General features: G+C 42.5%; 2 protein-coding genes across 2 annotated transcripts; one reads left to right on the top strand and one right to left on the bottom strand.

Annotated features, from left to right (window-relative positions):
- Positions 1-7,725: 7,725 nt before the first annotated feature.
- LOC308323566 (migration and invasion enhancer 1-like) lies at positions 7,726-11,481 on the bottom strand. Its single transcript, XM_080775300.1, has 4 exons — positions 11,319-11,481; positions 11,005-11,102; positions 10,354-10,430; positions 7,726-8,876 (listed from the first exon to the last, which is right to left on the bottom strand). Exons 1-4 carry the CDS (start codon positions 11,345-11,347, stop codon positions 8,793-8,795), a joined length of 288 nt encoding a protein of 95 aa, XP_080631426.1. The 5' UTR covers positions 11,348-11,481; the 3' UTR covers positions 7,726-8,792.
- A 2,988-nt stretch (positions 11,482-14,469) lies between these two features.
- LOC308323431 (GTPase IMAP family member 8) lies at positions 14,470-20,339 on the top strand (the record flags this gene model as incomplete). Its single annotated transcript, XM_080775162.1, has 5 exons — positions 14,470-14,521; positions 16,514-17,227; positions 17,478-18,191; positions 18,694-19,365; positions 19,543-20,339. 5 exons carry the CDS (start codon positions 14,470-14,472, stop codon positions 20,337-20,339), a joined length of 2,949 nt encoding a protein of 982 aa, XP_080631288.1.
- Between the last annotated feature and the right edge of the window lie 3,128 nt (positions 20,340-23,467).

The raw sequence follows: 23,467 nt of genomic DNA, 5'->3' as shown, positions 1-23,467 counted from the left end.
ACTCCACTTCATCTTGACTCTGGGGGGGGTCTCAAAAGTAGAGGAGGCCAGACAAGGGGGGGGAACATATCAGACGGAGAGCATCTTGACCTGCTGCGTCATGTCTGCATATCGGGGATTCCCTTTTCGATGATGCAGGGAATCCCCCCCCTAGTGATCCTCTTGAGAAGGTTTGATAATCACATTTTACGCAACAGTTCTCTAACAGCTTATTTGTGTTGACTCTACAGCATGTGACATCACCAGGCATCATTCGGGCTGATCATCTTCTTCATTGCCCAAGAAATTCATGATCTTGGAGTCTAATCTGGGACATCAACTAGAGGGACTCCTTTGAGAAAAAATATATGAAAGAAAAACAGGACAAACTGACATGCATTTACACAGAATTGTTGACAGTAAAATTATTGTGTTTGAGCTGTTAACTACGAATATAGTTTAAATAAAATTACCATAAACCATATTAATAAAGGCCATCTCTGCCTATGTGGTAGAAAGACTATTTATCTCATAAAGGGGATGCTGAATCACAACTGAAAAAACTAACTCCAGAACATCTGCATCCAATGTATAGTCATACAGAAAGTGAAGCCTGAAGAAGGTCAGTAGCGAAAGCTTGCAAAATAAATACGTCGATTGTGCGCAGATCTGAGTTTGCGGAGCTTCCCTTTATTTTTCTCATTTTCCCTTTGTGACTCCAGCACCTCCTTTAAGTTGTTTTTCAGCATATTTTTGTCATCATACAGAAAGGGAAATAGCAAATCAGCTAGTGTCTCTTTAATACTTGAACCATATCCCTGTTCCGAGTATGTCCCAATAGGCGAACAACCATCAGTGCAAACTCACAATGTGCTGTGATCTTTTAGATCAGCATACATTTTGAGAATCAAAGAGATTTGATGAAAAGAGGGGAAAAGGAGTGGGCTAAGGACAGACTCCTGCAGTGTTTATTAATGACAGTACAGCTTGGAGTTACAATACCTGGAGGCACACAGGCTGACTGATTGCTGGTTGCTGGTTCCATTCTCTGCACAGTAGAGTGCAGGCAAGTGGTGTGTAGCAGTTACACATTTATATTGCCTGTTAATGGAATAGAAAATACTTTATTTGACAAAGAAGGGATAGACATTGGAGCAGCTCAGATAGTTAAAGGCTTTTTTGTATTTTTTTTAATAACCTTTTCTCTTTTACTTTATTTGCCATTTGCACAAGTGCATAAGACATTTTGGAGCTCAGCTCCCAGGGTCAGCATTTAAAAAAAGACATAAAAGGACCGGGCTGGTCTAGCGGGTCGCGGGTTCGAGTCCCGATCCTGACAACCTTTGCTGCGTGTGTCCCCCCCCCCCCATCTCTCTCCCTGTTTACTGTCTACCTACTGTGATCTATGAATAGAGGCAAAAAGCCCCAAAAATATCTTTTAAAAAATGACATAAAATACATACAAGATAAAGATAAACATACAATCCTACTGTCCTACTGTCCTATATGTATATCCTACCATGCTCTTTAAAAGGCAAATAGAATAAATAAATACCTCATAGTCTAACAAAAAACTGTGCAAAAAGAGTGCAATTCATCTAATATGATTCAGTTCATCTCTCATGATTCAGTTAATCTGTCATGATTCAGTTCTGTAATATCGACTACCGTCCTAAATGTCCTCGACCACTAATCGCACAGTGACAGGCAACTGTTAATGCTGTCAAAGTACCTTTGAGCAAGACACTGAACCTCAAATATTTGTGTAGTCTATATATCTGGGTAAGAAAGGTCACACTGAAGCACTGAGAAAACTGTTGCGCCTTTCTTCGTCTACAGGAGCGGTGGTCTCAAAAACATAGAGGAAAACTTGACAGAGTCGCTCACTGTTTAACAAAATGAAGTAAAAACTTCTATAGACTGAGACTTAGGGAAACATTTTTCCTTTTATTTTTATCATGCTCATAAAGTGCTCTGTGCTCAAAGTGCAATTAAAAAAGCTTTTTAATTGCACTTTGAGCACAGAGCACTGTGCTCAATTGTATAAGTTATAACATAACTTATACAATTGGGGTGGTTGAATTTTGTCTATATGCTCTTCTATTGAAATTTAGATTGTGTCAAAGGTCATGTCTCACCCAAACACAGGACCTGGCACGAATTTTGAACTGATGGTCAAGATTCAATTTATAATTGATAAACACTACGGGGTAGAAGAAGAGGAAAGTTAGTGCAGCTTTGACTATTTCTCCCCCCATGTCTTTGAGTTGTGAGAAATGTGCATTGATTCATTCTCTTTGTGGGTTAAAATATTCCATTTTAGTTAAAGACGGTTGTATTTGTTGTATAATGAAGGTTCTATTTCCTAGGGGGATGCGGTGGAATCCATGCTTCTGCTTTTGATATAATTCAATTTATTACCGGTGGGGATATGTTGTCTCTGCTCCTGGTCAGACCGACTTAAACATACAGTATGCCTTTATTTTGTAGAAATGTTTGAAACTGTCTGATATTCTATGCTTAATATGCATTGACATAATTCAAGTAAAAATGTTTCTGGCATATTTTCAACAACAAAAATTAGCTAAGATCTACAAGCTCACAACGCATCGTGGTGCAATGTATTGTGTGTTTGTAGATCACAAGAATACTGGAAAGCTTGCCTCCAAACACAGTCACCCCGGGGGTACAGCCGGCAGGACTGCTGCTCAGCCTGGTATTCCTAAACGTAACCTAAGTAAGCTATGCTTAAACTGTTAAACCTAAACCTTATTCCCAACCTTAACCTCATGTAAAACGGTGCCAAAACCTAACCCTATTCCTTAAACGTAATCGCGGGAAAAACGATGCCTAACCTTAAACGTATTTCTAACTTTATTCTCAGTAAAACAGATACAAGAATACAAGAACTGCCCCACCCGAGCGGTCTGCGTGAGGTCGGCGAAAGGAAAATGAGGGCGAGCATTCTAGATACCGATCACAACACGATCACAGTTCGAACCCTGGCTATGAGCACTCTTGTTTGACTTAATGGGGGAAAAAACAGACAGTGTAAAGATATGAATGAGTGAGTGAGTGAGCGACTTGGCGGGGTAGTGTGTAGAGCATTTGGCCCAAACTAAATGCACTATAGCATAGACGTGATATCGGCAATTTGTGGGAGCTATCTACTCTGCCCATGTGTTTCAGTGAAGTACTTACTGGCATTATCTGTTGTAATATGTAGACACTCCCAGTTGTCAGAGTCCACCCTAGTGGTGCGCGTCTCAACAAAGTTCCAATTTCCAACCATTTCAGAGGCACTTAAAACCAGTCAATAAATTGAGAGGTTTACCTAAGGAAAAACCTGAATAACTGACTGGAGAAACATAACAAGTGCATCTTCTACATGTGGACTGCATGATAACATCCTATAATGCTCTAGTACATAGGTCCAGGATATAGATTTTAGATCAAGATGCAAAAAGAAAAAGATCCTAAAGACTATAAAAGAGGGCTTGTTATTGGGGGCACGGGTTTGCAGGAGTTTCAGTCAGAAAGACTGCTCGAAGGAACAGTGACTAATTAAATCTGCATTCAAATAGAAGAGAAATATTCCATAAATAGACATTTTGGTCAAAAGCACACGTTCAAAGATCTTGATGCGTGTGAACAGGGCTTCCTCGTTAAAGAGATTTTTTTTATCTCAATGGGATTTTCCCCTGTATAAATAAATAAGCAAATCTTCCTCAGGTGACCGAGAATGTCAATTCAGGAAATGTAAAATTAGACTGTCAGCAAGAAGAGTCCAATGACAACTACATAGAGAGGAATGTAATAGTATGGTTGCAATGCATAAACCCTAACGATAAATGCGTCCAGTGGTGCAAAAACAGAAAGGTGTAAAAACAAAAGTGATATAGTCAGATGAGTCCATCCTTCACCATATTCTCAACAAGTGTGCAACCATAGTGTGCAACATACAGTATACCAAGGGAATAGTACAGGCCTGAACGCTTGATCCCGACAGCGAGGGGGGGCGGTGGCTCCGTTATGCTGTGCAGAGAATGTTCCTGGCAAAGTTGGGTCCACTTGTCAACACAAGAGTCACTGCAAATCAATACAAAGTTATTCTGACTGATCACCTGCATCCAATTCTGAAACGTTTTCATCCTGGCGGGAGTTGTCTCTTCGGGGATGACGACAATACATGCCACCATGCACATGGCCTGAGGGGTTACGGAATGGTATGTGAATGATATATGCTATGGCCTTCGAAGTCACCAGATCTCAACCTAAATGAAAACACCGGGATTTTGCAATCTCCAACAGCATCAAATACTTTACCATTACTGTTTTTGAGTGGTGCAGCCACTCCCATGCACAGCAATGTGTGTCCCTATATGTGTCTGTCTGTCTGTTTAGGGTACCAACAGGTGACAAAGTTGCACTGTTGAGCTTCACACTGTGCACAGGTGCATGATGGGAAGCTGAGTTTTTAGCAGCCATTACGTCTCACACACACACACACACACACACACACACACACGTGCTTGTACAGTACAGTACAGTACAGACGGGTCAGATTTTTTTCCTTTGTCAATAGTCTGAATATTTATGTCACTTAGCCTGGGATCAATACCATTTTCAGGTTTCTGATCTGGTCTGGAACGGAAATAACTTTACCTCATCAGGTGGCCGGAACCAACGTCCGGAACCTCTGGAACCGTAAACAGTAAAAATGTGTTACCGGCTTAACCAGAATGGTAGTCATAGGAAAATCAAATGTTAAATTGCACCACGTGAGTCTGAAATGTGCCTGAAAGTAACATTATCCATTCATTGACACTTGCTGTTCTTTCCATAGAGGAACAGAGATCCTGGCAGGGTGTTTTGAAGTTGGTCTGCATCTTCTCCCTTTTGCAGAGGTTAAGAATTCAGTTAAGAATGTTACACACAGTGTAACAATAGGATGCTATTACTGAAATACATACAACTTCTGTACAACCATATGCAAACTCAGTTAACAGATACGAATAAGAAAGTTCAAATTCAGTAATACATCACTACAGCCTACGGGTATTAAGCATTTAGCAGATGCTTATCAGGGTGACTTCTAAATTTGACCAGTTGATGCTTGTCTGGGTGGACAGGCACGGACTGGCACAGAAAATCAGCCCTGGCATTTGTGGTCTTCACAGGCCCAAAGACAGCTAATATGTCTTATTTATCACTTTTTCTTTTCGTTTTGGCTCAGCCCCGGCCCCATGACTGGCCAGCCCTTCTGACATCCGCCAGAATTTCCAGACTGTCCAATCTGGGCGTGGAACAAATTTAACTAAACCATAGCTAGTAAATATCACATTGGAGTTTTCTCTTCTCTAAATGAAGGACTGTGGCTCCAAATCAGCAGGTCTGCGCAGATGTCCTCTATCAGCTTCAGAGCAAGCAGGCTGCCATGAATTATCATCGGTTACCAGAATGCATGTCAAAGACCCACCTAGTCACAGAGACATACCATTACTGTAGCCTACTGTATTTGCATTTCAATGCACCAAACCTGATGATTATGAAGCAGCCACCTGTCTATTAGCTATTATGATAAATATGGCTTAATCTATTTTGAATTCAGTTAATTCAACAATTTACTTGAAGACACTTTATTCTGTAAATTGTGAGAATACACATTTTCAGTAAAGTAAGATCAGATCTTCACTTTGATGCCATGTGGTCACATACCTTTTACATTAATTATAGCCTATTTTGGAAAAAAGTGCACAAGGTCATGCATTAGATTCCAAAGACACTGTCCTGAGGAAGATAGAATGGGTTGAGGTTGGCTCCCCCTAGTGTACCCATGCCTGAACACATAAAACAATAATGCTGTCACAGACCATGCAGCCAGATAAGATTTATGGCACTTGAATGAGTTTATAAAAGACCTGCGGTTAGATAAGAGTTATGCAATAATAATGTTATAATAAGCCCTTTCAGGATTAAATTCATTGGATATCAATCATGAGAATGCCACACAGTACATGCCTGCCCTACATACTCCGACACCTTCATCACATAAATAAACTAAGGCTAAGGTCTACTATTTATTACGCATATGCACTAAACTGTTTCTACTTAAACGCGTATTCCCCTTCAAGGAAATGTGTACTGCCATTGTGATTATGTCTACCATACAATGTTGCTAGGTTGTACTGTATCTGAACTTTTATTTTAACTGTCTACATGCACCCCAGATTTTAATGTATGGTGAAATTGTTATGTCAAAGCAATAAACTTTAAGGTAATATTGCTTAGTCATCCTGAAGTCAACACAAGGAATGACAGCAGGATAAGAAACATACTTGTCAAATTCACAGTAGAGTCTAGTCAGACCTGTTTACCCAGTAGGTCAATCACATAAACTCATTTCTGTTCTTTTAATTACCATCTATGATATGGGCACACGCCCAAATCAATTGTATATGTATGCTATTTGACATTTCTAAAATGTTTTAAACTTTCATAATTAGAAAATGGCTATGCAGAATGCAGCAATTATCTTAACTTGGCTTTTGATTATTGGGTTATTGTATCTATATAATTTGAAATGGGTTTTTTATGCTATGTGGGCGCACATACTTTTTGTTGCTTTTAATTTAGTGAGTATAAATGCTCTATAAAGTTTTATTTTATTCCAACAAAATCTTTGTTTTCATGGCTTGAACACTGATTTGTAGGCTGTCAAAAGTCTACAAATCTGTGAAACAGGTTCTACCAGTACTGTTTACAGTAACAGTATCCAGTGAGTCTCAACGATACTATTTTCACAGAGTGACACCATAATGCATTTTTTGATTACCCCCAAAAACTTCCACCTATAATGACATGCACAAAATGTGGATGGCGGGTCTAAAGTGGTTAAGAAACATTACCATTACCACTGTGCGTGATTTGACATTCTACAACAGGTCGTTTCAAGGACGCATTCTGATTACCGGTAGTTGAAACAGCCTTCTAGCCGTGCCTTAAACCAGCGCAAAGGAACACTTAATCAAAACATAGAAATCAGCTGCTCTGACTCTGTTCTACCAGAGCGAAGCGGACTGGGTTGATAAGCTAGCGAGTTTCTTGGGACATTTGTGGTCGTAGTGGCTACATCTGTCATTAAAAAAATGATTTTTTTTTTAGCGATTATCTTACTTTTAAGGGTAACTGTTGTATAATTGCATTACACTCGAGGGTGTTCTTTATCGTGCACTTCATTAAGGCGTGCATTAATGACAATAAAGAACACCCTTGAGTGTAATATATCGCATAATTCAGGGCTTCTGTTGGCATATGCATGCTACTATATATTATGGACTGTACAGGTAGCATTCTCTGGAGAGACTAATCACATGGCAGTGCTATTCAGTAGAGTATGACTGCTATTATCAGAATCGTACCACCTTCAGGAGTGGAAACGTAGGGTTAATTAGCATAAGGAAGTAGGAATTGGTTAACAATAAGAATGTGTTTTTCTTTACGCAAATGGAACGGAGAAGGAATTTTGGAGATAAAGGGAGTGGAAACGATGAAACAAAAACATGACTGACGCAGGTTGGTCGTTGGGAGTGCTGAACAGAGTTGAAGACAGATTCTGCTAGTATGAACACAAAAGCAGCAGCTGTCAATCCCCAAGGTGCAGGGGACTAATTAAAAAAGGGAAAAAAAGTTAAACCAATGGTTGAGTCAACTAGAGAGAAGATCAATCTTATAAAATAAGACAGCAATTATTTATACCTTTATTTAAAGAAAACCGTTGAGATTTTACATAGCAAACAGTTGAGTTGATGTGCGTAAGAAGAGATGACATAAGTGTGAGCCGAGATACTAGTTAGCATTGGTCCTCAGCCGCACTTATAATTGCCCTGGCCAGTTTGAGTCAAACAAATACCTTGATAGGAAAATTGAAGACCAAAAGAAACATGAATAACACAACTAATGAGTAACATTCCATTACTTTTTTGGAGGTATGTTTATGTTGCAAGTTGACAGATGCCCCAAATAAACTACCCCTTTACAATAATTGGTCAGTTTGTTTTAATTTGCTTATCACAAGATTTCAGGGTCAAACTGGCCTAACCTTGTAAAGTGCAATGAAAAGGAAAACAAATATGTAACTGGACATTAAATTGGCATATTGGCAAAGAGGTAAGAGTATGTTTAACCCATTTAGACATGATGGAACCTGTAACCTGTCGTTTTACCTTTGAATCCGGATGCTACATCTGTCTCATTAGTTATTGCTATACATGTACCAACATAATTTTAATACGATTTTGAAGGTTTAGGTTAGGTTTAAGAATCAGCCTCAGGTCCAAATGGGTTAAATTGTATAAGACCATTTCCATACCATCTTTTGTAGATGTCATGGTAGCCATTAACTAGAAACAAAAAAATTATAAAATCAGCTCGAGGCATTTGAAGTATAAAACAGCTTCCCTCTAGCATGCATGGTCTTCTCCCTGTCTATGTTCCTATAAGAGGGAACTTCCAAGACGTGGAACATCATACCGTAACGGTGTACATTTTAACGTTACAGTAATCATTAATGTCCTGGAACACCATAATGGGAACGTGGAGGGGAGACAGAAGGCACACCATAGCCTTGTTGCTCCATACCAGAAACGGTTAGCAAGTGGTATCAGTGCATCTCTGTTGATGTGTTAAGAATTTTCCTGTACAGTTGTGCTAAAGATGGATTAAGCAACACACGACAGTGGCAGTAAGGGATTGCACTGGCCTTTCTTGACATCTCCGGACGGCAGGGTCTTCAAAGCCGGAGGGAGGGCAGTTCACATGATGACACAGGGCGCACGGCTTTTAGTGATCTTCTGTACAGGTTTGCCATCCTGGGCTTTCTGGATTGCATCCATGATCTGCGTTAAGAGGGAGTGACACAAGTAGAAATCACTATACTATGCAAGTATGCAGGCATGGATTATTTCACGCCAGTGCCTTTCATTGTGGAAAAGGGCCTCGACCATGTCATGTGAACGTTAAGCGTGTGCATGCTGTGACTGTAAACGACCATTTACCAAACATTGGGTCAGGACCCATTTGTTGGTCACGAATCCATTTTAGTGGGTCTCAACTCGTGAGTAAATGTTCTTTTCTCCTTTATTTACCCAGGCTAGTAGCTGACCACAAGTTCTCATTTTCAGCTACGCCCTTCACATAGAAACACACAGACAGACACACATTAAAACCTGGGAGCAGAGTAGCTGACCCTCTTGGCCACTAAGCAGCTCCACTGGAACAGTTCAGTGCCTTGCTCAAGGGCACTTCAGCAGTGTTGGGTGAGTGATGACCAATCACTTCCCGACCTAGATTTTTCCGGCCCCTCCGGGGAATCAGATCCAAGGTTTTAATGCATGTCTGTGTTTCTCTTTTTTTTAAAAATATTTTTGAAGCTTTTTCTGCCTTTATTTAATAGTTTACAGTAAGATGACAGGAAATGGGGGGGGAGAGATGGGGAGTGACACGCAGCAAAGTTTGTCGGGATCAGGAGTCGACCCGCTGTCAGACTGGATTAGCAGCATAGGTGCCCGGACCGCCAGGTCGGCCCAGGCCTGTCTGTGTTTGTGTGTTTCTAAATTATGTGCAGGGCGTTGCTGAAAATGAGCAAATGAGCTCAGCTACTAGTACCGTTTAAAAAGAGTGACACCCTGTCGCTTATGGGGGGCATGACATGCTACAAAAATTGGATTTGGCTTCCACTTTGTTCAGCACTCCAATGACGCAGTGAAGTGTCAGTCATCTTTTGGTTTCATCGTTTCCACTCCCCTTCTCTCTTTTCTAAAGATTTCCACAGTCGAGGTGAAAACAATGAACAATTTATGAATAAAATAAATCACAGAAATCTCCTAAATTAGAAAACAAATGTTTATTCACGACACGTTGCGAGCTTGCAGAATGTCTATTTTCTACAATAAGGCGAGGACAGGCGGCCCGCCTGTCAAAAATAATTTCTGCCATACACAGAGAAAAAAAAGAGAGGGACAAATACCAGGCGGCCGGCCGCCTGTCAAAAATCATTTCTGCCATACACAGAGAAAAAGGAGAGGACAAATACCAGACCTGAGAACTATTGCCTTTCAGCATTTGTAGCCTACTCGTCTGACAGGTTACGGTATATCTCTTTGAAAACATTTAGTGCTTGGCCGGGACGACGACGACGAAGACAACACTTCTTGCCTGCCCAACATGTAATTCCTGGAAACGCCTCCGTTTTCACTAGTTTGGTGGGCAAACATCTGATTTATCTTTTGGTTCTTGCGCTAAAAGGTTTGGGAACCACTGGTGTTAAAGTATGTATGGTGAAAGGATAACATAACACACTGGAAGGATACTCACATCGTCTTCATAGGGGAAGCCGCTTGTCTCAAGCTTAGAGAAGACCAGCTGCCCATTGATTTCAACCTCAAAGCAGCCTAAATACACATTAAGAAATGTAACATCTCAGTTATTAATTCACTTATATTAGAACAGTGGCTCTCGACCAATGGAGAGTCCCTCAAGGGTTCCAGGCAGGTGGAATGCTAAATGGAAAGTCGGTAACCAAATGGACCCTGGTAGATATTTAACTCTTGAGTGAGTGTAAAATGAAACCGGGTCCATTTGCTTTCATTTTAAACTCAAGAGTAATTATTTCGTTAAACAGCTTCATTACTTAATTTACAATTACAAGATTTGATCAATGCTTGCCTGTTTCTCTCGTTCTCTCCTATGGTACCAGTACACATCAATACAGCATGGAATCTTAGCCAACGAGAATATTCTTTAGTTTTGCGTCGGTAGGCTAAATCTCATGGTTGTCCGTGACTCAAATCATATGCAAATGGACCTTGATATGAAAAGGGTTGAAAACCACTGACACAGTAGTGACAGTACTGACTTAATAAAGTGTTATTTGTTATTCACATTCACTACCGGCAACAACCATGATATGTCTGGGTTTAGTGGTGGTTACTACTTTAATTTACCTTAAATAATAATTTAACTTACTTGATCTTCCCGTGAAGCCTGATACCTCCGCATCGGGAAACTCCTCGGTGACAACCTTAGCGAGTTCCCGATAGCGGGGCTCGTACCCTCATCCACCGCTGAAAAAAGAAAACCCCATTCAATGACCAGCTAGAAATTGCTACAGATAGCTTAGCAGCCGGTTTAGCTATAGGGTTAGCGGCGGCAGCGCTAACGCTAGTTAGTTATAGACTAATTTAGATAATGTTACAAATACTGAAGCCATTACATAAATAACAAAAATACAATAATGTAGGTGTACTAGGTGGGGAAGAATAACACAGTGACATAGCTACCAATATTCGACTCGGACTTTCACACCCATCGCTGCTCAGGTTACGTGTATGATCTTCTAGAAAGCATAGAGTTGTGTCATGCAGTGATGCAGAGTAGACAGTGTGTGATGTACAAATGTACAATACATCAAGCGTCAACAAGCCGTGGCCATGGGATATACCGGTTCCGATACACGACACTTCCGATTGTACTTCAAAGTAAGAGTAAGACGCAATTTCACACATCCAGATAGAGCCATCTAATAGAAGAGTTGCGATATTGACGGGGCAGAAAACAGCCCGGTCACGTGGTTCATGTACTCGCGCGAGCCCATAGCCCAATGCATTCCGTAAACATGCATTCGGGGTTGTCCCCATGCTCAATAGCCCCATGAAGTGAATGGAGTTTGCGTAACTCTGTCTTAACTGGCTCTGCTCCACCAGACAGTCACTCTAGTCTATTCTATATGGCTCTACTACTCCATCCATACCATAGAGTTATTATACTCTAAGATCCATACTCCTGAGAGTCCTGACTCCTGACCCAGATGAGCAGGCTGGTACGTATCTTGCATAAAGTTGCATTGTTGCATTATATATATAGCCATATTGCATTTTCTAATGTAATTTACCTGCATGCAGACTAAATTATGTTATTAGTCTCCAAATGGATACAATTGGTATCCCAACTGAAAATGTCACTATTAAACTTTAGTTTTTTTTCAACCAAGGTTCATGTTTTAGGTTGTTTTAGTTTTAGGGATTTTCGCTGTTTATGACAGGGGGGGCGGGAGCATTTGAGCATGGGGCTAAATATATATTTTATAATTTATTGCAACATTTTATAGCGATTTTCTTTATTTATTATTTACTATAGTCCTACTAGACCCCAATAAATTACATCTGGCCACAAAAGATTACAGGATCTACTGAATGTGAAGGTAGCCTACTGGGGGGAAGCCACACTGTGTGTCATAGGCTCAAGATGTCAGTTTGACACATTCAATTGCTCACCTAGTTAACAATGAAACCACCACCAGCCAAGAAGAGATTCATAATTCATGAATCATAATTGAATCATAATTGTCACGGGGGATAAGAACTCGTCTCTGCAGGCTTTTTCCATTTATCCAAAGGAGATAGACAGTCAGTACCACTCTATAGTTGCCAATTTGTCAGTAAGGGGTTTGTCATTCAGATTTTTGGGCGGATAGCACACTATCCCCACAGTTGACATAGCCTAACTCTAAATTACCCTAACCCTACTGGCAACAGTGTTTGAAACACTATGGATATTGGAAGTTCTAAAGGCCTATTCATAGTCTGGAGTTTCGGTGGTGAGCTGACCACCGCTCCGGTGGTGAGGTGACCACCGGAGCTGAAATAACGTTGTGCGGTGGTGAGTAAAAACAGAGAGAAGGGCTGGGGCGGTGGCGTTGGTTTGCTCTTCACCGCGGCACATGACGTCATGTTGTAGTTCGGTGGTCACCTCACCACCGAAAATCCAGACTATGAATGAGCCTTTATTCTTCCAGCTCTAGATGTGTACCATGGCAGCAGATCGATGAGCTCTCTCATGTAACTGTGAGTTTCCCACGCAGCCACCTTTGTCTCCGTTATCAATACCATGTGTGTGAGGGGCCTCTCAGTGCTTGTGCAGGACAGTTGCATCCATCATTCTCTGGGTCACTGCAGGTACCGTAGGGACTTTGGCACTACAGGTCTCCTAACAGGGTCTGCATAATGATATGGTATAGTAATCCTTTATTACAGAAAGACAAACACCCTTCCTGTCAGTCAGTGTGCAGAATGTGAAGTAGGCCTACTACACCTACAGTCCTACACTACTACCTACACTTCCAGTAGGCTGGAATATCAGTGACTGTCCTATTATATCCGCTTCAGCTTTAATTAAATAGAAGAGCCCATATGGCCCCCAACATGTATAGTTACTCTACTACGATGCCACCTGTGCATGTGCAGTGTTCACGCTCCACTTGGCCACTGGAAGTGAGGATCACCCATGGCTTGAGCGGAGGTTAAGTCCATTCATGAAATGAAGACGTAGAGAGACTTCCGTCCGCCCGGAGCCGGCTCTGCCTGTGGACCTTTGCGTCTCTAGCAGTGTAGTGGCTAATCAACACATATGAACAATAAAACTTAAAAGCACCGGGCAGCGAATCGTACGCAGTTGGTAGGGAATAAGACCATTGTCCAGTCAAGGCAGCAACATTTGATGGTGTTTATTTTGCTTCTCCAGACACAGTACAAGATGTCATCATGTCACAGTGCTCTCCCTAACCTGCTGGTAAAAAACCATGGACCTTCCCAGTGCTCTCTCACTCCCTGTGTGCTCTCTTAATTAAATAGACTCATAAATAGACTTTCAATTTTCAATTTCCCATTTCCGCAATTTCCGCAATTTTCAATTTCCACAATTTCCACAATTTCCGCAATTTTTCCGCAATTTTCCGCAATTTTCCAGAACACTGCGCAATTCGTCCGCAATACTCGGCAATTTTTTCGCGACACTACGCAATACTCCAATTTTAAAAAAAAATAAAAAAACATGTGCTATAAGACATCGTTTTTTCCGCAATTTTCCACAATTTTTTCCGCAATATTCCGGATTTTTTTCCGCAATTTTTCCGCAATTCCTCTCTAACACTTTTTTTTAACTTTTTCTTTTTTTAAACACTCCGCAATTTGCTAATGTTTCTCATCCTCCGCAACACCGCAATTTTTCCGGTAAATAAAACACATTGAGCAGGGCACTGCAGGGAGTTGAACCCCGGTAAACCAGAAGTACCAGTACCAGTGCCTTAGCTTTTGTGTATTCAACTATTTGGGTAACATGTGAGCTTTATCCTCTAATTCATGGGCCTGGATTTTTTTTCTCTACAAATTTAACAAAAGCTATATCTGCAACAAAAATAATGGCTGTAAACAAACCAACATAAGCAAAACAAACTAAATAATACATGCATTAAATGATATAGAAAAAATACTGAATTAGCACAGATACTTAATAGCTCCCACAAGGTTCAAGGTTCAAGGTTCAAGGTTATTTTATTAGTGTCCCCGAAGGGCAAATGGTTTTACAGCAGGTCATAAGGCATTGAAACATGTGAATACATCAGTCAAACCAAAATGATTGCTGCTGGTCGCAAGCATGAGCTGCGCCCGGCCTACTTGCATCTTCAGAAAAGAAAGAAAGGGGATAGGTGGGGTGGGGGAGGCTTGGGGGCGGGGGGGGGGGGTAATGACAGAGAGGGAGGGGGGGGGTAGGGGCAGATTATCACACACATTACAGTTGCATTGTGCAGGCACGAAATGAGCAGCTCAGTGTAAAACCTGAAACATAAATAACATTGTATAAAGATGAATGAAAATGAAAAACAATAGTAGGCTAACAACAAAGGTGTTTTGGCTGGAAAGCACATTCAGTAATGGTAGCCTAAAGTTCCCTAAACAACCAAAATGTGGCTTAAGAGAAAGACAACGTAATGACAGTTGACCTTGGAGAAGTTGCTTTGTTGAGCTTAGAGATGTGACACAGAGAGGTGTGGTGATTATATGTTACCTTTGTGTGAATGATGGTTTCTAATTGCCTTGAGAGATTTATAATTTTGGAAGAACCACTCGAATATGTTAGTGCAAGTGTTACTGCAAGTGTTGCTAGAATTTCTTAATGGTCTTGTCTTTTTGATGCACCTTGTCAGTGGTTGAAACTTGAAGTTGTACGAGAAATTCCAGAAACGCTACTTATTCGCCAATACCAACAATAATCTGAAAGAAAGCTTATCATATCCTACAGTGTAGACTATACCTCATTTGAACTCAATGGATATAAACAGTGGTGGAGTGTAAATAAGTACATTTACTTAACACTTAAGTACCGTACTTCTACTTAACTTCTACTTCACTACAGATCTCGGATCCAAAACTATAAGCCTGCTCTGTAACTGGGTGTGGTTGTTCTCTGCAGTAATAACATGGTGTAGGCCCGCTGCCTATCTGTCCGGTTACACATTACAGGCAACCTTCAGACTCATAAACACGGGAAAACACTCCCCATTTGCCACCACTCATTCAACATCATGCTTTCTTTAAACAAGGACCAGGAAAGTAGAGACTGAGGAAGGTCTTGAGGAAATTAAAATCTATCTGCTTTACAGGATTTCGGCATCAGGCACCGTTGGCTTAAAGAGGGTACAGAAATTGAAATGGCAGCAAGAGATCTATCAACTTGTGAGTGGTGATTTCATATAGCTATACGTTTGTGTTGAATTTGATCAATTCTGAGCACGGCACCTTTAACTCCAATCACATGACTGTAAAATAATCTTTCATGACATAACATTTCAAAATTTTGTTCACAAATTGTGCCTATTACAGCAATGCTGGCAGAATACCTTAAGTTATTCTTCTTTTTGGATCTGCAGATTGTGCAGACAGTACCATTTTAGCACTTTTACAACCGTAAACATGACTTATGAATGGATTCACAACAGATACTAATGAATATTAATCAGTATATTAGCATTAGTATTATAATTTCTTCTTATTTCTTTCCCCTTTATTTACCTAGGGTAGTAGCTGAGCACAAGTGCTCATTTTCAGCAACGCCCTGCACATAGAAACACACAGACAGACACACGCATTAAAACCTGGAAGCTGACCAGTACAACCTCAGTCTTATACTGTTGGCCACTAAGCAGCTCCACTGGAGCAGTTGGGGGTTCAGTGCCTTGCTCAAGAGCACTTCAGTGGTGTTGCGTGAGTGATGACCAATCACTTCCCGACCCAGGTGTTTCCTGCCCCTCCGGGGAAACGAACCGTCAACCTTTCGGCAACAAGGGCACTCCTCTAACCTAACCCTTAGGCCACCGGCACGGCTGCCCAATTATTTATCATAATAATATGTGGCTGTCTTAATTATGTTCTAGCTTCATACTGTATAGGTAGGAATATAACTGCTAGGCTAGACTGTGACAATGCTTGCTTTGTTGTCTTTTTATTTTTCCCGATTTTGTCTTTTCGTTTTCTCGTATTCTTGCTTTTGTATTGCATCTTTTCTTTTTTGTTTTCTCAACTTGGTGACAAATTGAACCGTGGTAACACAACACAAACATTTAACATTAAAACGTAATAATCTTCCCCTCCCCCTCTATCCCTGTCCCTGTGTATTGCTTTCTTTCCTCTGTTATATATAGGGGACAACAGTGCAGGGTGCACAACATCCCACCTAAGAATTGTCTTGCTCGGTGGGCGAAACTCCGGAAAGAGTGCCGTGGGGAACCTCATCCTTGGCAAAGAGGAGTTCGTCATCAAGGAGAGGACCACCTGCTCCAGGAGACGAGGCGTGGTGGCGGGCCGGCGGCTCACCGTGGTGGACACCCCCGGGTGGTGGTGTGACTCCGGTGCACGGGACACCGCCGAGCTGGTGAAACGGGAGATCGTCGGGAGCGTCTCTCTGTGCTCGCCGGGACCACACGTGTTCCTGGTTGTCGTCAAGAGGAGCTCCGCCTTCTCCGGAAAACGTCAGAGGGCACTGGAGGAACACCTGGCCCTTCTCGGCGGCGAGAGCGTCTGGAGCCACAGCATTGTTCTTTTCACTGCCTGCAGCGATTGGCCAATAACGCGTGCCGCCGCCGCGGCAGAGGGACCCGTGAAGACGGGCTCGAAGGCCCTCGAGTGGCTCGGTGCAAAGTGCAGGTGTCACAGTGTCGTCTTCAGTAGAGATAATGTCAGCGCTCGCGTCAGAGAGCTACTGGCGAAGATACAAGGACTCATGACGGAAAACGGAAACAGGCCTTTCGTAGTGGAGGAAAGCATCCTCCGAGCAATTGCAGGACAGAAAAGGATAGTGGAGGAAAGGGCCCAGCAGAGGTTCATGAGGATGAAGAAACAGAGAGCTGTCCTACAAGGTAAGGTTTCCGTTTATTTGCTTTACTTTTGATTCGACAAATGCTTTCTAAATCAGTAGTTCGCAACTTCTCACACTTTCAAGATTTAAAAAAAAGAATCCAAAAATAGCAGATGTACAAGCTCGTAGATCTGCTGAAATGCAAAAAAACTAAAATCACAGATGCCTTCCCAGTTTTAATGGGTTAAACACTATAATTATTTCATTTTTAACAGTTTGAGTGACAGCAACACTTTGAAAACCCCCCACAGAACAGTTGCACGGCCTCTTGGACGTTCAAATTGTGCTGCTTGGAGCAAAAGGTTCCGGAAAGAGTTCCGCTGTGAACACAATCCTGCACAAAGAGCAATTAAGCCTGGGACTGAGCGGCAGGACAGCCCAGTGTGTGGCGAGAAGCAGTCCTGTCTTTGGGCGACATGTCACCGTGGTCGACACACCGGGCTGGTGGATGAACTACTATGCTACAGAAACTCCCATGTTCGACCGGAGGGAGATAGTGCGTAGTCCGTCTCTCTGCTCGCCGGGGCCTCACGTCTTCCTGCTGGCCATTCGTGTGGACAGGACGTTCACGGAATCCTATAGGAGAGCCGTGCAGGAACACCTGGAGCTCGTCAGTGAGCGAACGTGGACACACGCCATCGTTCTGTTTAACTTTGGGGACTGGCTGGGGGAGACGACAATAGAGCAATACATTGAGAGCGAGGGGGAGCCTCTTCAGTGGATTGTTGAGAAGTGTAGCAACAGGTATCATGTTCTCAACAATAAAACCAGAGGAGATGGGTTCCAGGTCAGACAACTGATGAGCAAGATAGAGGAGATGGTGTCTGGTAATAGTGGGGTTCATTATGAGATGGAGTGCAGGGAGATTCGACAGCTAGAAGAGACAATGAGGACAGATGAAGAGAGAGTCAGGGAGAGATTGATGGTGCTGCAGAATGGAAGACAAATGGCAAGGTCTCAGCGTGGTGAGTTAATAATTAATTCAAGTGATAACTAAATGAGTTTGCTTTACATTTCGAACATTAATCATATAAATTAGTTAAAGGACCACTTCACCACTTTTCAACTTATCCTCATACAATGTTTGTGATAAAATAGCACTATTTATTTCCCTATGCAGTCTGTGTCTCATAATTGGGCTATGGGCAGTTCAGAAACCTGCCACCAGTTTCCCCATTTAACCCATTAAGACATGGGAATCTGCACTTCCATCATTAGGCAGATTTATTTTTAAACAATATTAAAAAATATATATATTTAGATTTCTATTATCGTGAGAATGATGGCTTCCATTATCGCATTGCAACTTTTCAGGAATAGAAAGCCTGCCGTTTCTATTAGCGTGGATTCCCAATCGATGATGTCACTGGTGGATGGGTTTCTGAACTGCCCACAGCTCTCCCATGATTTTGTCATATAACAAACTTCCATCCTGTTCCTACGCTAAATGTTTTTTATTTCTCCCAGAAAAGCTGAACCGTCTACCAGAGCTGAGAATGGTGCTTATGGGAGGCAGAAACACAGGCAAGAGCTCATCTGGAAACACTATCTTGGGCAGAGAATGTTTCGATACAGAAAACCAAACTACTGTCTGTGATGAAAGACAGGGCAAAGTCAGCGGTAAAACAGTGACAGTTGTGGATACACCTGGCTGGCAGTCAATGACCCCTGACCTCCTGAGAGCCTCTTCAGCATTTGGGCTTAGCGTTATCCTTCTGGTTGTCAACGTCAGCTTCTCTTTCACTCTCTCTCTTGGGGAGGCAATAGCTAAACAGCTGGAGACGTTAGGAGAGGAGACATGGGGCCGAGCCATGGTCCTGTTTAGCCATGGAGACTGGCTGGGCGCCACGACCTTAGAGCAACGCATAGAGAGTGAGGGAGATGCACTGCAGAAGCTTGTTGAGAGGTGTGGGAACAGATACCATGCCCTGGACAATAAGAACTGGCTAGACGGGGCCCAAGTCAAGGAGCTACTGGACAAGGCAGAGGATATGCTAGTGGAGCAGAGACTGACTATTCTCCAGAGAGGTGTCCCAATAGGGAAGAACGTCACCGTAAACCATGACGGCCTGTTACTGGATGGAGTGACACACCACGAGGTGGCGCTCAGGAGCCATTCAGTTCAGCATTCCCATAACAGTAAGTACACTTTGTTTGTTATTGTTTAAACACAGTTACCGTGTATTGAAAATGGCTGGATTCATATTTTACAGCTGTTTGGTGATCATTGTACGCGACACAGCCACTGCATGCAGTCAACCATTATACTTTCTTTCACAGTGAACGAGTTAGCCACAGTTTATGTTCCGCTACTAGCATCCTGTTCAAGAGGTTCAGACGTCTGCGGTCAAGAGGTGGCCGTACCAGACACCGTGGCAGAGAGGAAAGCAACAGCAAGCCTAACCATAATGGACAGACACGGCTTCATGTCCAGCATGGCTGCTATGCTGCTCCGCGGTGGTGACGAGGGACTGAGGTCGGCTACAGAAGGCATACAGACACTAGTGGTGAATCTCCCCGAGTGGCTGTCTACTGCTGCGCATCCACACCACGGCTGCACGCCACTAAGCCAAGTAAGTCCATTTCTTCCACCCGGGCGAACCAATAACGACTGCTCATTGGTTCTGATGTTACCGTTAGAGCGGCCCCGGACAGAACATGACGTTCTGGGAGAGGAAAGGGAGGGTGCTATCGGCGTACGTCCCCTCTGCCATCCCACGCTGAGAGAGAGGACTCTTAGGAAGCTGCAGGCCACGTCAGGTGGTCTGCAGGCGTTGATTGACCAATGGGGGACCAGTGACTTGGAGGAGCTGGAAGCCTTCATTGACTACTACTTTGAGATGGTGTGGGAGCAAGCCATGGCTGCAGAGGTGGCCGAGCAACAGGACTGTCCCACTGCTGACTTCCTGCAACAAGAGGCTCTCGCAGAAGAGCCAGGCCGAGAGGTGTTGTCGTCCATTGACAAGAAGCTGTCCAAGCTGGATCTCCTCGAGGGGATCCAGAGGGACATGAGAGAGCTGAAGCAGAGCCTGGAAACCTTGCGGAGGACCACACGGGACCTCTGTGTCAAAAGCAAAGAGGAACAGGAGCCATCAGCACCTGACACAGAATAATCAAAAGATAAAGACTGAGGATGTTTAAGCTACTTTAATTATATGCTATTTCATCAGAAGGATTTTGATGTGAATTTGTTTCAGAAGTGACTCTACTATTCACTCTATTATCCAACTCTTCAAATATAGACTATTTGAATTTGAATGCATTGCACAAAAGTGGTTTGGATGTATGTCCTAAGATTTCTCCACAAGGGGGAGCTCTTAGATAAGATGACATTTGAATAACCTGCTTATAGGCTACTATTGAACCAAGATGTGACAGGTCTCAACTGAAAATCTTCTAATGAATTAACCCGGGTAGATTTCAAGAACATGCAGTTGCAGCGAGAGTCATACACACTGCATGTAGAATAATGGCCAAAATGCCTTTGAAGAATAAAGGAATTGTCTTACATTTGATGCAACATATTCTTTCCTTTTTCTTCTTTCTTTTCCCCTTCTTCTTTTTAAACCAGAGACTCAGCAGGCACGCTGTGCTGTTAGGAATACAACAAAGAGTAGAGAGGAGCCAAGTGCAGATGAAAACACACTTTCTATAACATTGGCACACGCGTCCTTTTGGTACAGGGAGAGCAGAGCATGAAACACTCTGCAGGTGCTGCAGATATAGCCTGTTTGCCAATCGGATGAGTCACCGTAGAGCATGTGTGGACAGAAGAGATTGTGAAGTGAACACAAAGAATAGTTAATAGGCATCGCGTGTGTGTGTGTGTGTGTGTGTGTGTGTGTGTGTGTGTGTGTGTGTGTGTGTGTGTGCGCATGCATTTTCATCTATTATAGTTACAAACATTCCCCTGGGTTTTGTCTCTCGTTCTCAGCGCACACATACATACAGTACGTGCATCCTGACAGCCACTTTATATTACTGCGTGTTATTCGTTATTCCAGCCACAATAGCACTGTCTTTGCCACTGACTGAGTCATCCATTTTCCTCAGGGAAGCTAGGCCCGAGGCTGGCTGCAGCGTCATCTAATTAGATGTGATTATGTGTACTGTGTGTATGCATAAGAGCGGACACGTGTGTGTGTTTAGTGTCTCATACCTCACAACTTACAAGGATGCCTGTAGCCTATAGGCTTGATCTGTATATAAGTTACAGTAAAATTGAGAAACCACTAACCACTTTTCTGGGCTGGGTCATAGTACCTTTGAGGCCACCCCCCAACTTATACTACGTAGACTGAATGCTCCTGTTCGCTGTAGTTTTTTAGCTTTTGTTCTCAACCGGGGCGGCCCGTAAACTTGGCCCGGCCTCGTCCCTTCTCATTCGGGCAGAGCATCATGTTCCTATATTCACATCCCATCTTGCTTACTTCTGTATAATTTATGCTGCACAACACATTATTTACACAGATATTTTCTGGTCACGTAATATGACTTATAAAGGCCTGCATTCTGTGTCTAATGCATTTCAGAACATGCTGTGCCTGTGTGACACTGCTGAGCTGTCAGATTCTTCTCTGAGCTTGTGTTTGCTTGTGCAGGCTAATATCTAACAGAGGATTACACATGATACGAATATTACATTATTAGACATTTACTGCAGTGCATATGCACTATACATATATTTCAACGATAGTACATTTTCTTCGTTTTTTAACCCTGACAACCAATAAAATTAAGCTTTCCTTCATTTTTATCTGCACTCTTTTCTGGGCAACAAAAAAAAGGCAAACATTCAGTGAAAACGCATTGTAACATGACGCCGGGTAAACCGTTCAACAAACCATAGACTATACAGTTTAAAATTGTAATTCAACTGTTTTCCCGAGGCATTGTGAAGCTTGTAGTTTAATTGCTGCGTTTTATTTCAGCATTTCAATGAGTTCAAAAGCTGAAAGTCTTTTCTGGGCACATGCAAAAAGCTCCCTTTAAGTGACATGATGAAAGACAAGAAAGATGAAAATGGTTGGCGTTGGATGCAACGGAGCGAGGCATGCAGGCTTTTGAAGAACATATTTAGTGGCAGTGTGTAATATTATAGTATAAAGGGTGATTTGTTGGCAATGATGGTTATTTATCTCTGTCTGTCTTTATCTCAGTCCTTTGTTTGGATTATATATATTATAATATAATAATAATATGTATACCCTCCGTCCTCTCACCCATGTCTCTCCTGTCTTATCATCTATCTCCCCCTCTTGTCAACATGTCATGCCTTTCACTCTATGCTGCTGCAATCCCTGCACGCGCATGCACGCACGCACACACACACACACACACACACACACACACACACACACACACACACACACACACACACACACACACACACACACACACACACACACACACACACACACACACACACACACACACACACACACACACACACACACACACTCTTATCTATGTGTCTTCAACTCTCATCTCATCCTCTCCCTGCAGTTTCTCTCTCTCTCTCTCTCTCTCTCTCTCTCTCCCTCTCTCAATTCATCGTGAGTCGTGAGACAGCCCTCCCCTCTCATTAAAAGGGACCTAGCAGCTGGGGAGGAAGCAGGAGAGAAATGGATCTCTCTCTCTCTCTCTCTCTCATGGTGGCTGTTTGGGAGACGGTTCTCAGCCCACATCCATCTCTATTAGCAGGACAGTGCAGCAACCAGCAGGACGACACCCACCCCACCCGACACACAGGATCACGTTTCCACCACCTTCTATTCTTCCAGGTGGACAGAGAATAAAGGATAGGGGCGAGAGAGAGAGAGAGAGAGAGAGAGAGAGAAAGAAAGAGGGAATGAGAAAGACGGAGAAGGGTCATTTAGGCCTAGTGAAGAAGAATTAGCCACCCTTCATTTCCTCTCTGTGCTTCGGTGCAATAACCACCATGGGGGTACAGTGTAAATCAACTGGAGTCATGAACCTCTCTACCCCATACGTTACTTTACTTTACTGTATGTGTTTATTTGTTATGGGACTACACTTTACAAATGTATAGTCCCTCATAATTATAAAACGTCACAACAAGAACAACATGACAAAAACAGAAAAGCGATTTACATTAAGCATGAGGAACAATACAAGGTAATACATCAAATACACAGAATTGTCATCAAGAATCATAAGCAACCTACAGTAGATAAACTGTATAGCCTGACTCTGACCCTGATGTTTCTCGCCAGACTCA

This window comes from Protomyctophum bolini, assembly GCF_963924005.1.
Source record: "Protomyctophum bolini genome assembly, chromosome: 11".
NCBI classification, from domain to species: Eukaryota; Metazoa; Chordata; class Actinopteri; order Myctophiformes; family Myctophidae; genus Protomyctophum; species Protomyctophum bolini.
The sequence above is the reverse complement of the archived record's forward strand: the minus strand, read 5'-3'. Positions and strand labels throughout refer to the sequence as shown.